The following is a 12,082-nucleotide window of genomic DNA, read 5'->3' as shown; positions in this document are numbered from 1 at the left end:
GAGGCTGACGTGGAAGAATTCCTTGAGCCCGGGAGTTCAAGGCCATCCTGCACACCACAGTGAGACCCTGCCTCAAAAACAAGTGAAGCAGGGCATGGTGGTACACACCTGTAATCCAGTAATTTGGGAGGCTGAGGCAGGAGGATCCTAAGTTCAAAGCCAGTCTCAGCCACTTAGCGAGACCCTGTCTCAAAATAAAAAACAATAAAAAGGGCTGGGGAATGTAGCTCAGTAGAAGAGCGCTTGCCTAGCATGTGTGAGGCACTGGGTTTGATTCTTGGCACCACATATAAACAAATAAAGTCCATCAACTAAATATTAAAAAAAATGAAAGGCTGGGGATAGAGCTTAGTGGTTAAGTGATAGAAATAGTGGCACTTTGGATGAGGTAGGCAGGGAGGTGACATTTGGGCAAAGGGTACCTAGAAGGAAAATGTTCTAGGCAGAGGTAACAGTGAATGCCTCTGTCCTGAGAGGGACAGGTGTGGTGTGTGCAGGAAACCAGAGCCAGTGTGGAGATGCAGGCCTGAGGCCTGTGGTGAGGCCAGGTAGCAGGAGGCAGATCATGTTGGATTCTAGACAGGCATGGTATTGCACGTCTATAATCTCAGAGGCAGGAAGATTGCAAGTTCAAAACCAGCCTCAGCAACTTAGCAAGGCACTTAGCAACTTGGCAAGACCCTGCTTCAAAAGAAAAAAACAAGAAAAGGGCTGGGGATGTGGCTCAGTGGTTAAGTGCCCCTGGGTTTAATCCCTAGTACCAAAAAAAAAAAAAAAAAGTTGGATTGTACACTCGGTGGTTGTGGGAAGCCTTTGGTTTTTGGCAGGTTTACTGTGACAAGAGGCTGTGGAGGCAGGGAAGATGGGGGAGATTACTGCAGTGTACAGGTGAGAACTGAGGGATCTTAGTGGTGGGGAAGGGGGTTTCTCCTGGGTTGACGCTATTTAAAGGATTTAGGTGATGGGGGAGCAAAGGAAGCAAGGTCTTGTCTAAATGCCTGAACAGCATCTCCTGAAGTAGGGAGACAGGTGGAACTGCAGGACTGCTGAGACCAGCTTGAGGTGCCTGTGCTCCTCCATATAGAGCATCTGGAGCTTGGGGCAGGTGGCTTCTAAATGTACCCCTAGTTTGCCAGCACCTGGATGTTCTTGGAAAGGCATAGGACCATCCGTGACCAGTGAGGGAGCGAGGATGGATGGCGCAGGGAGATCTGAACCCAGGGCCTTGGGCTCCCACGCCTTGAGACAGGAGAGGAGCCAAAGGAAGGAGAAGCAGAGAAGGGGAGCTGGTGCCGAGCGCCCTGTCGGGGGAAGTCCTGGAGAGTGTGGTCCTGCCTGCCCTGGTAGCGAGTGAGGGGAGGGTCTGCGATGGTGCTTCAGGGAGGACTGAGAGGGAGCAGGGGGCTTAGCAGCCTGGGCAAGTCTCGAGTCATCTCTGTACCAAGGGGTCCCTGGCAGTTCAGAACTCGGTGGCAACCAGATGCAGAGAGGAAGGTGTTGGCGTGTACCTGTGCTTTGCTTGATCCCGCTCTACCATGGGTTTGGCGGACACTTCCTCTGCTGGAACTTGTCATCAAGTTAGAGGTCAAGAGGTAAACGTAGGAGTGCCATCTGTCTCTGGGATAGCACAGGTCCTGCAGCCCTGCTGGTTCGTGGCCCCACAGGCATTGGTCAGGTGACCAGTTCCTCTTTGCTGCCTCTGACTGACCGGTGCTTGACTGGCCATGGGGACAGGAGCTGCTGTGTCAGTGGCACTTCTCTTCCAGCTTGGCCCCCAGGGCAGGTGCTGTCAGGGTGGGTGCAGGGCCTCCAGAACCCGGGTGGGAGCTCAGGGAGACGCTGGGCTGTCTGGTCTGAATGAGGGACCTGCTGGGGACAAGTGTCCGTTGAGCAGAGCCTGGGTCCGGCTGTGCATAGTCAGGACCAGAGCTCCTCGGGGCTTAAGAACTTAGCTGGGTCTTGGTTCTGGCTACAAGCCTGGCACCTTCCCACCTGGGATTCACCACCTGGCAGGACTAACTCTGCCCTTGTCATGAACAGGAATGCAGCAGGCAAAGACGGCCAAGAGCGCCTGGGTGGCTCCGTGCTGGAGCAGATCCCCTTCCTGCAGAACTGCGAGGATGAGGACAGTGACGAGGACGACGAGCTGGACAGCATGCAGCACAAGAAGCAGCGTGTGAAGGTGGGCCCCTCCTCGCTGGTCCCGGTCCAACTGCCCACAGCCAGGCCCTCCCTCTGACTGCAGAGGTGCCCAGGTCAGGGCCCTCTGTCTGAGCTCCCTCTCCCAGCTGCCCCCTAGAACTCTCCGCTGCCCCTTCCTCAGCTCACACGGTCCTGGAGACTCCCCTGGAGTTCTGCAGGCGAGGCCCGTGCCTGGCCTCACGCCCGCGATGTCCCCTCTCAGGCTCTCGCCATTGGAGTCGGATGTTCTTGATATCGCTCTCTCTCTCCTCCAGTAGCCTGGGAGCTCCACCAGGAAGGGACACTGTGGCTCTGTCCCTGTGTCCTGAAAAGGGTGTGGAACAGAGACGCTCAGTAAATATTTGTAAATGGTGTGAGTATGGCCGAGCCCAGGTCAGCCTGGGTCCGGGTGGGCTCTAGGATGTGGGTGTCTAGTCTGCCATTGGTGTGAGGACCCAGACCCAGGGATGCTGCCTCTGGGGAAGTGTCCAGATCACCTCAGTGTGGTCTCGAGATCTGGCTCCTGATGCAGCCTACATGTTCCCCTGCTCCCTGCCTGCCAGAGCCCCCGTGCTTCTGCCATCTCAAGGATGCTATCCTTAGACATGGTGTGGCCTCATCGCTCTAGCAAACACCACTTTGGGCTTTCACTTGGCAAACCCTGTGCCAGTGGCAGGAATGACATGAAGGGTCCAGTCACTGACAGAGAGCAGCTTGTGGCTGATGGTGGCCTTGTGAAGTCACGTGCAGAAGGATGAGCCATGATGGAGGCAGAGATGCGCCAGAAAGGAGGGGCAGTGGGAGATGGCTGGGCCTTCCCTGAACTCTGGTCTTCCCAGCAGCAGCCTCTGCCTAGACCCCCTTCCCCACTTGCCCAGACTCAGCTCAGACACCACCACCTCTCATGGTGACACTACCTTTCTCTGGCTTGCCCTCTGCTTCCTGTCCCCCTACAGGGTCAGGGACCTCCTGTGGACTCCTGTAGTCCCTGGACTACTCTGGTGTCAGATCTGTGTCTCTCTTCCCCAACTCCTCCGAGGGACTGGGTTTGCTTTAGCTTCAGTTCTATCTGGCGCCCCCAGCGTGTCTGCACAGGCCATGCCTGGCTGGGGCCTTTGGGGAATGCACTGAGGGGAAGGGAAGGCTCAGAACTGCCCCCCATAGGAAGGTGGGAGGGAAAGCAGTACTGGGGTCTTTCACCTTGCTCTCTGGTCTGGAATATGGATCCCTCCTACCTGTGCCCCCACCTCCCCCTCCCCGGGAATTTGACTTTTTCAAGACTTCTGTATTGCTTCCTCTGGGAAACCGTCTATGTCCTTCTCTGTTCCTCCCAGCAGAAATGATCACTGACTTTTTAATATTCCATTAGGCCTTTGCATCTGTCACCACACTGTCCCTTGTGCCCTGTGGGTTGGCTCATATATAGGGGTCTCTACCTCCCCAGGCCTGTGTCCACACAGCAGACCGACCCAACAGACCTGCTATGACTCCCAGATTGGCTAGTGGCCTGGCCACATGGCTTAGGGCTCATGCTTCTTTTGACTTAGCTTGTTTCTGAATACATGAAATGGGGCTCAGAGTCTCCCTGTCTCTGGATTGGGTTGTTTAAAATGAGCTGATACGTAGACCTTAGCTGTGCAGAGACTGCCCCCACCAAGAGCCCCCCAGATGTCAGCAGTTGGTCACTGTTAGGCATGCCTGGCATGGGCAGCTCCCACAGGGCTGGGAGGGCCCCTCTCGCATGCCTTTTTAAGAGCATCTGTGATGGTTCCACCTTCCTGTGAGTCCTGACCTGGGCGGGCATGGCCTCTCCGGACGTGCTGTCTAACCCTTGACCATATTCACTCCTGTGGCCCCAGTGCTGGCCAGAGTCTGGCCTCTCACAGGTGCCCACAGGTTTGCCTCCAGATCCAGTCCCAGCTCAGGCCTCGCCTGTAGAGGGGACAGCCACACCCTGGAGGAGGCCATGGTTGGCTGAGGCTGCCCAGGGCATGGCCTAGCTTGGACTTGGTGGCCTGGGGCAAGTGACTTCACTCTGCCCAGTAATCACAGTGGCTGTGCACGGGGTTGCGGGGGTTAAGTAGAGCCAGGTGTGCGAAGTTCACTCGGTGTAGTTTGTTCTGTGTAAACAAGGCTGGTGTGTGTGTGACAAGTGGTTAGTGTCATGGTTACTCTTACTCCCATGCTTAAAATGCTGCTGTTTGTCCTTTAATTGTGCGTCTTCATGCGTTCACTTGTGCACAGATACATGTCCCCCACCTCATTGCTGTTTTCCAGCCTGTCTTCCCCAGAAGCCCTGTGCTGGGGGTGGGGGCAGGAACAAGCAGAGGGGAGGAGGATGGCCGGAGTGCAGGGCCCAGAGGATTCCAGTGGGAGGTGGAGGAGGACTGCAGGGGGTCTTCCAAGAAGTCAGGCTGAGGGGCCCTGGCCCAGCCCTGTCCCTAGCGCTCAGCAGCTGCCGAGGCTCCAGCAGGGGGCGCCCCAGAATCTGAGTTGATACTCCAGGACAGCCCCAAGTGGAGGGGGACGCTGAGGCAGGAGGGGTCTGAGGATGCCAGGCCAGGGCTGGGGACTCTGGCTTATCTACTCCCAAAGACCAGGTAGGCTTGGTCTGCGGACACAACCCTGACCTGCCTGCTTTTGTCCATACTGAAGCTCCCCTCCAAGGCCCTTGTTCCCGAGATGGAAGACGAGGATGAGGAGGACGACTCAGAGGATGCCATCAATGAGTTTGATTTCCTGGGCTCAGGAGAGGACGGGGAGGGCTCTCCAGACCCTCGGCGGTGTGCCGGAGAGGGGAGCCCACACGAGCTGGGTGAGTGGAGCATGACTGGGCTGCTGCTGCTGGCCTGCCTCCCTCCAGGGTCAGACTGGGCCCTGCCCTGGCCCCACAGCTGCCGCAGCTGCTTCCTGCCAGGTCTCCACCGGATGGATATGCTTCCGAGGGGGAGGGGCCAAGGAGAGCAGGGACAGGAGCCAGTGGCCAGGCCCTTCACCCTTCCCTGGAAAGTCCCAGGGGGACTGTAGGCAAGGCCTTTCTTCCTGGAGCTAGGCTGCTGTCCTCTGTGGCCAGTGTCTAATCCTGATTAAGCTTAGGAGGGACCAGAACAAGGACCCAGTAGGGGAGAGGCAGGCGGGGCAGGGCTGCATCTTCCTCCCTGTTTTGTGATTTGTTGCCAGGAGCACACTTGTGGGGGTCACATGGGTGGATGACTGGAGACCGAGTCTCAGGACAGGGCAGAGACTTGCCCGCAACCAAGATTTTCCCTTGGCTGCAGAAAGACCTGTGGTAGTGGAGAAGCAGCACTCTTGAGAGGCTGGGTTGGAACTGGTGGGCGACTCCTGCCTCTTGTCTTGTCCCTGCAGAAAGCCGTCGGGTCAAACTCCAGGGAATTCTGGCTGACCTTCGGGATGTGGATGGGCTGCCCCCCAAAGTGACTGGCCCACCTCCTGGCACACCCCAGCCTCGGCCCCACGAAGGTAAACCCCATGCCTCAGTCCCTTGGGGCCCATGGCAGAGGGAGGCTGCAGAGCTAAGCCCAGGGCTTCTGTGTCCTTAGGGGCGAGGTCCAGCCTCCAGTCTGCAGCCTCCCTGTCCCAAAAGTTCGTCTGTCTGTCTCTGTCTCCCTCTCTTTTTGTTTGTCCTGCCCTGCTGTCTCTCTGTCTCTTCCTTTCCAGCTGTGGTTCTTGATCTCGTCCTCCTCCCTTTCCCTTTCTCGCTCCTCATTTCTCTCTCCGCCTCTCTCTGTCTCTCTCTCCCTGGCCCTCTCTGCCCCTCCCACCCTCCCCCTACCAGGTTCCTTTGGCTTCTCCTCAGACGTCTTCATCATGGACACTATCGGGGGCGGGGAGGTGAGCCTGGGGGACTTGGCAGATCTCACGGTCACCAACGACAACGACCTCAGCTGTGATGTAAGTTCTCAGGTGCCCACGGGCATCACCTACAGCGCCTCCCTTGCCGAGCGCTGGCCACGGTCTAGGCCAAGATTCAGTCCCACAGCTCTAGGAGGTGCTTCACCTCGTTTGACAGGTGTGCGAGGCAGACCCTTGTGGCCTGTGTTCTGAGCCTGACCGTCTGATTCAGGCCTTGGGCCATCTGGGGACCTCTTGGGCGGTGCATGTGTGCTTTGTCTTGGGCAGAACAGGACCTTGAGTGGTTGATCCAACAAGATTTGGGACATGGTGTGGAATTCAGAAGTGGGGCTGGGCACAGGGTCCACCTGGAGCTTGCCATGGGCTCCTCCACTTACCCAGGTGGCACAGGGGAACTCCCACCCCAGATTCTCTGACTCCAAAGAACTACGGCAGAAATGATGGTTCAGCAGGGACCATGTAGGGTGCTGAAACAGGTTGAGGGGGTCATGTGGCATGAACCTTGGCTGGGGCAGGGCACTCATCCTGCCTGACAGTCTGCTTGCTGTCTTTCCTGAGCCTGGCCCTTCCAGGTCCCCATATGGTGTGCCACCACCTTTGTGAGGGCACGTGCAAGACCTCAGGGCCACCTCCACAGGGGCCTGCGGATCTGCTGCAGACCTCAACCTGTGCGCTTGCCTCCATTTCCATGGCAGAGTGCCTGGTCTCCGTGTCCTCATCTTTCCCTGTGGCTTCATGGCCTCATAACCCTTCTCTGCAGCTATGCTCCTAATCTGAGCTTCCCTAGAGCAGCCAGAGCAAGCCATGTAACTCCCTGCTCTGAACCCTTCTGTGGCTCCCCATTTCTCCAAAGCTTTTTCTCACAGTGAAATGCATGGTTCTGAATGTGGCTCACCATTCTGCCTCCTGCCAGCCTTTCTGGTTTCACCCCTCACCCAGGTGGTGTAGCCCAGCTGCGCTGTCTCTCAGGCACCGGACCCACATTCTGCCTCCTGCCTCAGGGCCTTTGTGTGAATGGTTTCCCCTCCCCTATCTAGTTCTGGTTAAGTCCTGTTCACTGGTTACTGCCTCCTGAAAGCCCGTTGGCCCTGCAGAGACCAGGCTGCCTGGTGTCCCCTCCCTGGGTGTTCTTGATTTATAGAACTGTTCACAGTGTGTGATCTGTGCAGATGCCCCTCTGAACTGCATGACCCTAAGTTCAGGCCCACCTTGGTTTCCCCAGAACCTGGCATACTGCAGGAACTCATTGTGTGAGTGAGGGACTCTGCTGGACACCGAAGAGGGGAAAGTGTCAGGCTGGAACCAGTCTAGGTGGGGGCTGGAGGGCTCCTGGGCCCGGGTGTCAGTGTCTGCACGAGGGCCAGAGTGGACAAGGGGACACTGAGGCAGCTCCCCCCCACCCAGCTATCTGACAGTAAGGACGCTTTCAAGAAGACGTGGAACCCCAAGTTCACCCTCCGCTCGCACTACGACGGCATCCGCTCCCTGGCTTTCCACCACAGCCAGTCGGCGCTGCTCACCGCCTCTGAGGACGGCACACTAAAGCTCTGGAACCTGCAGAAGGCAGTAACAGCCAAGAAGTGAGGGCAGCAGTCCCAGAGCAGGGGTGGGGCCTCCAGGCCTGGGCCCGGGGCCCTCAGTGACGCTGGACTCCTGTCTTCCCCAGGAATGCCGCGTTGGACGTGGAGCCCATCCATGCCTTCCGGGCCCACAGGTAGGAGGTGCCCGCCTAGGAGGCCGGTGGTGGTGGGGGCTCAGTTCCCGTGCCCCTCCATCTTACGCAGCACCCCTGCACCGTCTCTCACTCCTAGACAGTTGGCCCCACATGCTCCTAGCTGCGGCCTTACTGTGGCTCTTCCAAGTTGGAAATGAATAGGGCTTGGGGACAGGCAGCTTGCCCGGCTGGCACATCCACACCTGATGCTACCCTTAGAAACTTAGGTCCCCACAGCCAGGGAAGGTTTTGAACTGCCTGTCTCTCTTCCCTTCCCCCACCGTGGTTCCCTGCAGAGGCCCAGTGTTGGCAGTGGCCATGGGCAGCGATAGCGAGTACTGCTATAGTGGAGGGGCAGACGCCCGCATCCATAGCTGGAAGATTCCGGACCTCAACATGGACCCCTATGATGGTTATGGTGAGGACGCCTCCCTCCCTCCCACACGGTGCGCACCTCGTGCCCATCTGAGGTGCCAGAGTGCTCAGGCCGGGTTCTCATCAGGCCAGGCAGGAGTAGCTGGCTTCAGCCTGCAACTGGGGGAAGGTGGTGGATGAGGCAGAGCTGGGCACCTGGAGGGTTTTTGAGAAGGTGGACGAGTGAGGCCAGGCATCAGCTGGGCCAGGCAGCAGGGACCTGGGCTTTCTCTGAGGGAGTCGGGGTTCAGGTGTGAGGCCAGGAATGGCTGGGTCCCTGCAAAATGAGGGCCCCTGGACTGTCCAGCGGGGCAGGTGGTCTTGACTTAGTGTGTTTCCTCCCTGGGCTGGCCCAGACCCCAGCGTGCTCAGCCATGTCCTGGAGGGCCATGGGGATGCAGTGTGGGGCTTGGCCTTCAGTCCCACCTCCCAGCGCCTGGCTTCCTGCTCTGCCGATGGCACCGTCCGCATCTGGGACCCCAGCAGCAGCAGCCCAGCTTGCCTCTGTACCTTCCCCACAACTGGCGGTAAGTAGGGGCTCTGGCACCCCACACTGGTGTGGTACAGAGCTGGAGGCCTGGAGGTGGGCAGCTCCTGAGGAGGCCCTGGGCACCAGGGCAAGATCTGGCTCCTTGGGCAGTCTTCTCCCCTCTACCCTCAGAGCATGGGATCCCCACCTCAGTGGCCTTCACCAGCACCGAGCCTGCCCACGTCGTGGCTTCCTTCCGCTCTGGTGACACCGTCCTGTATGACCTGGAGGCTGGCAGCGCCCTCCTCACACTGGAGTCCCGAGGGAGCAGTGGTAAGGGACTCTGTGAGGCTAGGGACTGAATAGCTTATAGTGCCCCAGTTCCTCCTGTGGTTCGGGGACCCAGTTGCCCTCAGGGGCTCTAAGTAGGAAGGAAATAAGATTGAGTGGAGGCGAGCCATGCTCTGAGACAGTACGGGTCTCTAGGGAGACCAGGGACAGCCCGTCATGGACGCCTTACAGAAAGGACAGAATGTTTCCACAGGGCCCAGGGACCATTTTGCAGAAGCAGCACCATAGTGGACGGAAGGGAGCAGCCCCTTCGGCCTCAGGCCCAGGCGCCAGCTGGCAGTGCTGAAGCCCCCTTGCCTGTCCTGGTCTCCCTGTTTTCTCTGCATCCTTCCCTCTCTCCTCTTTCCCGGCCAGGCCCAAGCCAGATCAACCAGGTGGTGAGTCACCCGAACCAGCCCCTCACCATCACCGCACATGATGACAGGGGCATCCGCTTCCTGGACAATCGGACAGGTGAGGCCTGGCCTCTCACCCGCCCCACAACATGTGCTCGTGAGGGTGGAGTGGAGTAGACTGGGACCCAGAACCTGGCCACGAACCTGGCCATGATGCCTTCTCGAGCCCTCGCCTCCCGGGCAAGGCCCAGGGGGACAGGACCTGCCACCCACCCTCTCTCCCTTCAGGTAAATCCGTGCATTCCATGGTGGCCCACCTGGATGCAGTCACCTGCCTAGCCGTGGACCCCAATGGCGTGTTCCTGATGTCTGGAAGTAAGTTGGGACCTGTGGCTGCCCCCTCCCCACCAGAGGAACTAAGCTGGGCCCTGACCCAGGGGCTCCCTGGGCTGGAATCCACATGGGCTGGGAAATGGCCATAGCAGGAGAAGTCCTGGTCATGACGGTGGTGACAGCCAGCTGTGCGTGCAGAGACAACTGTAGACACTTCACCTGTGTCACTTTGCTTACTCTTCTAAGTCACCCTCTGTGGGATGTGGGGCCTGAGGCTCACAGGTTTCAGGACTTGGCCATGGCATGGTGGTTGCGGGACTGGACCCTTGGGGATTTGAACACTTGGTCCTTTCCTGATCTCTGGATGTGGGTGCTGGGCCCAGCATTGGTAGGGCTGTGCCTGGAAGGCGCAGGGAGCAGCTCCCTAGGGGCTGTAGGCTGGGCTGCCCTGCCTCAGACTCCCTCAGGGTTGAGGCTGAAGGAGGCGCAGGCCATGCTGCCTTTGCCTCTGCCTCATCTCACCAGATGAGCATCTCGTCCTAGGCCTATTTCTGTCCCTGCCCAATGATGGCATCAGCTGTCTGCGGAGAGCCTGAGGGGCTTGTCAGAAAGACTGGTGCAGAGTGCCTCATACTGAAGGGCTCCATCGCCAAGACTTCAAGGCCCCGGGTCCGGCCAGGCTGCCTGCAGCCTCTCACCCCACTCTCCAGTGTCCCCAGGAGTCTCCACGGCTGACCCCTGCCTGGAAGGCTCCTTGCCCTATCCGTCCTTGGGTGCCACCACCTAGGAGTGTTTCTTCCTTTTTTCTTTTCGTTTTGTTCTGATGCTGGTGATTGACCCTGGGGCCTTGCGCAGGCTAGGCAAGTGCTCTACCACTGAGCTGTCCCCAGCCACCTCTGCTGTTTTCCTGTTCGTTGTCTGACCTGCGGGGTCCACAAGGCAGGAAGATGTGTTTTGTTCTGTGACCCTCCCACTCCTGTCACACAGCAGGTGCTCAGTAAATACTTGGTGACTAGATGGTGATTGACAGGATGGGGACAGAAGGCCTGTCCTTTGGACAGAGCCCCACGAGCCCCAAGGCCTTAGGATGAGGCCAGGTGAGGACTCAAGGGCCAGGTCCGGGTGAGGAACTTGGTGACAGTCCTCCAACTTCTGTGCAGGCCACGATTGCTCCCTGCGCCTGTGGAGCCTGGACAACAAGACATGCGTGCAGGAGATCACAGCCCATCGCAAGAAGCATGAAGAGGCCATCCACGCTGTCGCCTGCCATCCCAGCAAGGCCCTCATTGCCAGTGCTGGCGCCGATGCCCTGGCCAAGGTCTTTGTATGATGCCACCTGGCCCCGCCCTGGCCACCATACTGGCTGGGGAGCGGGCCCGGCAGGTGGGGCTGAGGTGAGTGGCAGGCCCTCTGGGCGGGAGGGTAGAAGCCTCTGCCTCCTCGCCTGAGGGCCCCACAGCCCTTTTGCCTGGCACTTGAGGTTATGCCAAGTCCACAGTCCTCTGAGAATGACTTGAGGTAGCCCTTGGGCACACAGGGGAGGGGGCTGAGGCCTAGAGAGGGACCCGAAAGGTGGTGGTCAAGTCTCTCCTCCCTCTTCTCTGCAGGTGGCTCCCAGCCTCACTTTGGAGGTTCAGAGGCCGGGCCTCTCCCTACCTGAGGAGGAGCCTGGCGGTGCTAACAGCCCTTTCTCCAGGAACGCCCTCCTGTGGCTCTCCTTCCCTAAGTACCCAACCTGGGGATGGGCCCCTTCAGGAATTGCCCCTCGAGGATGGCCTCGGGGTTCTGCCCATGCCCTGACACCCACTCCTGGTATCCACTGCCTTCTCGGGGGCAGTGCAGCCAGGTCTGAGGGTCCCTGGGGATCAGTTTTTCTAAGATGCCAGAAGGTGTCAGGTTCTTCCTTGAGCCTGGCTCCTCCAGACCTTGGGGGAGCTGTGCTGGGAGGAGTCTCCAGGTGCCCCCTCCCCGGGGCCCCTCCCCTGCTTTCCAGACACTAACCAAGCCTCCCTGGCCCTTGGCCCTGCCTGGGGAAGCAGTGCCCGTGACCCTCCTCTGAGGGCGGCCCTCACAGCCCCCCACAGCCCCCATGGAGAGGGACAGCCTTCTCTCCAGAGGGCCTTCTTGAGCCCCTCCCTGAGGTATGGAGGGTGGAGTGGGGGCCCCTGGCCCCCCATAACTCCCTGTATATCTGTATAATAAATGGGATTTTAATGGCACCCTGCCCCGTTATCACTATGTGATAGTCTGTCAGTCTCCTGGCTCCACACTTGACCTCTATTTATTTCACTCTCTTCGTTTGGGTTCTACCCTCTCCACACCCTTGATCTTCCTCCAGGTTCCTGTTTATAAGCCCCATCCTCTCTACCCCTGAACTTGTATGTGAAAACTTGTCTCAATAAACCCTTTGGA

The 12,082-nt window shown here is 58.7% G+C and overlaps 1 protein-coding gene across 2 annotated transcripts in view; it reads left to right on the top strand.

Annotated features, from left to right (window-relative positions):
- Strn4 (striatin 4) overlaps nucleotides 1-12,082 on the top strand; it is a 22,543-nt gene extending 10,461 nt beyond the window's left edge. Inside the window, exons 6-18 of one of the 2 annotated variants that reach the window (XM_047527762.1) lie at nucleotides 2,041-2,182; nucleotides 4,837-4,996; nucleotides 5,548-5,661; nucleotides 5,999-6,093; nucleotides 7,459-7,634; nucleotides 7,721-7,768; nucleotides 8,065-8,186; nucleotides 8,539-8,709; nucleotides 8,844-8,984; nucleotides 9,357-9,455; nucleotides 9,626-9,712; nucleotides 10,831-11,064; nucleotides 11,278-12,082. In XM_047527762.1, the coding sequence (XP_047383718.1) occupies nucleotides 2,041-2,182; nucleotides 4,837-4,996; nucleotides 5,548-5,661; nucleotides 5,999-6,093; nucleotides 7,459-7,634; nucleotides 7,721-7,768; nucleotides 8,065-8,186; nucleotides 8,539-8,709; nucleotides 8,844-8,984; nucleotides 9,357-9,455; nucleotides 9,626-9,712; nucleotides 10,831-11,000 (1,525 nt within the window). In that variant the 3' untranslated portion in view covers nucleotides 11,001-11,064; nucleotides 11,278-12,082. Of the gene's footprint in view, nucleotides 1-2,040; nucleotides 2,183-4,836; nucleotides 4,997-5,547; nucleotides 5,662-5,977; nucleotides 6,094-7,458; nucleotides 7,635-7,720; nucleotides 7,769-8,064; nucleotides 8,187-8,538; nucleotides 8,710-8,843; nucleotides 8,985-9,356; nucleotides 9,456-9,625; nucleotides 9,713-10,830; nucleotides 11,065-11,277 lie in introns of both variants that reach the window. The other variant, XM_047527761.1, reaches the window with a different exon arrangement.

The sequence above is a fragment of the Sciurus carolinensis genome, chromosome 16 (assembly GCF_902686445.1).
Source record: "Sciurus carolinensis chromosome 16, mSciCar1.2, whole genome shotgun sequence".
Lineage (NCBI taxonomy): Eukaryota > Metazoa > Chordata > Mammalia > Rodentia > Sciuridae > Sciurus > Sciurus carolinensis.
This window is presented reverse-complemented; position numbering and strand designations above follow the sequence as displayed.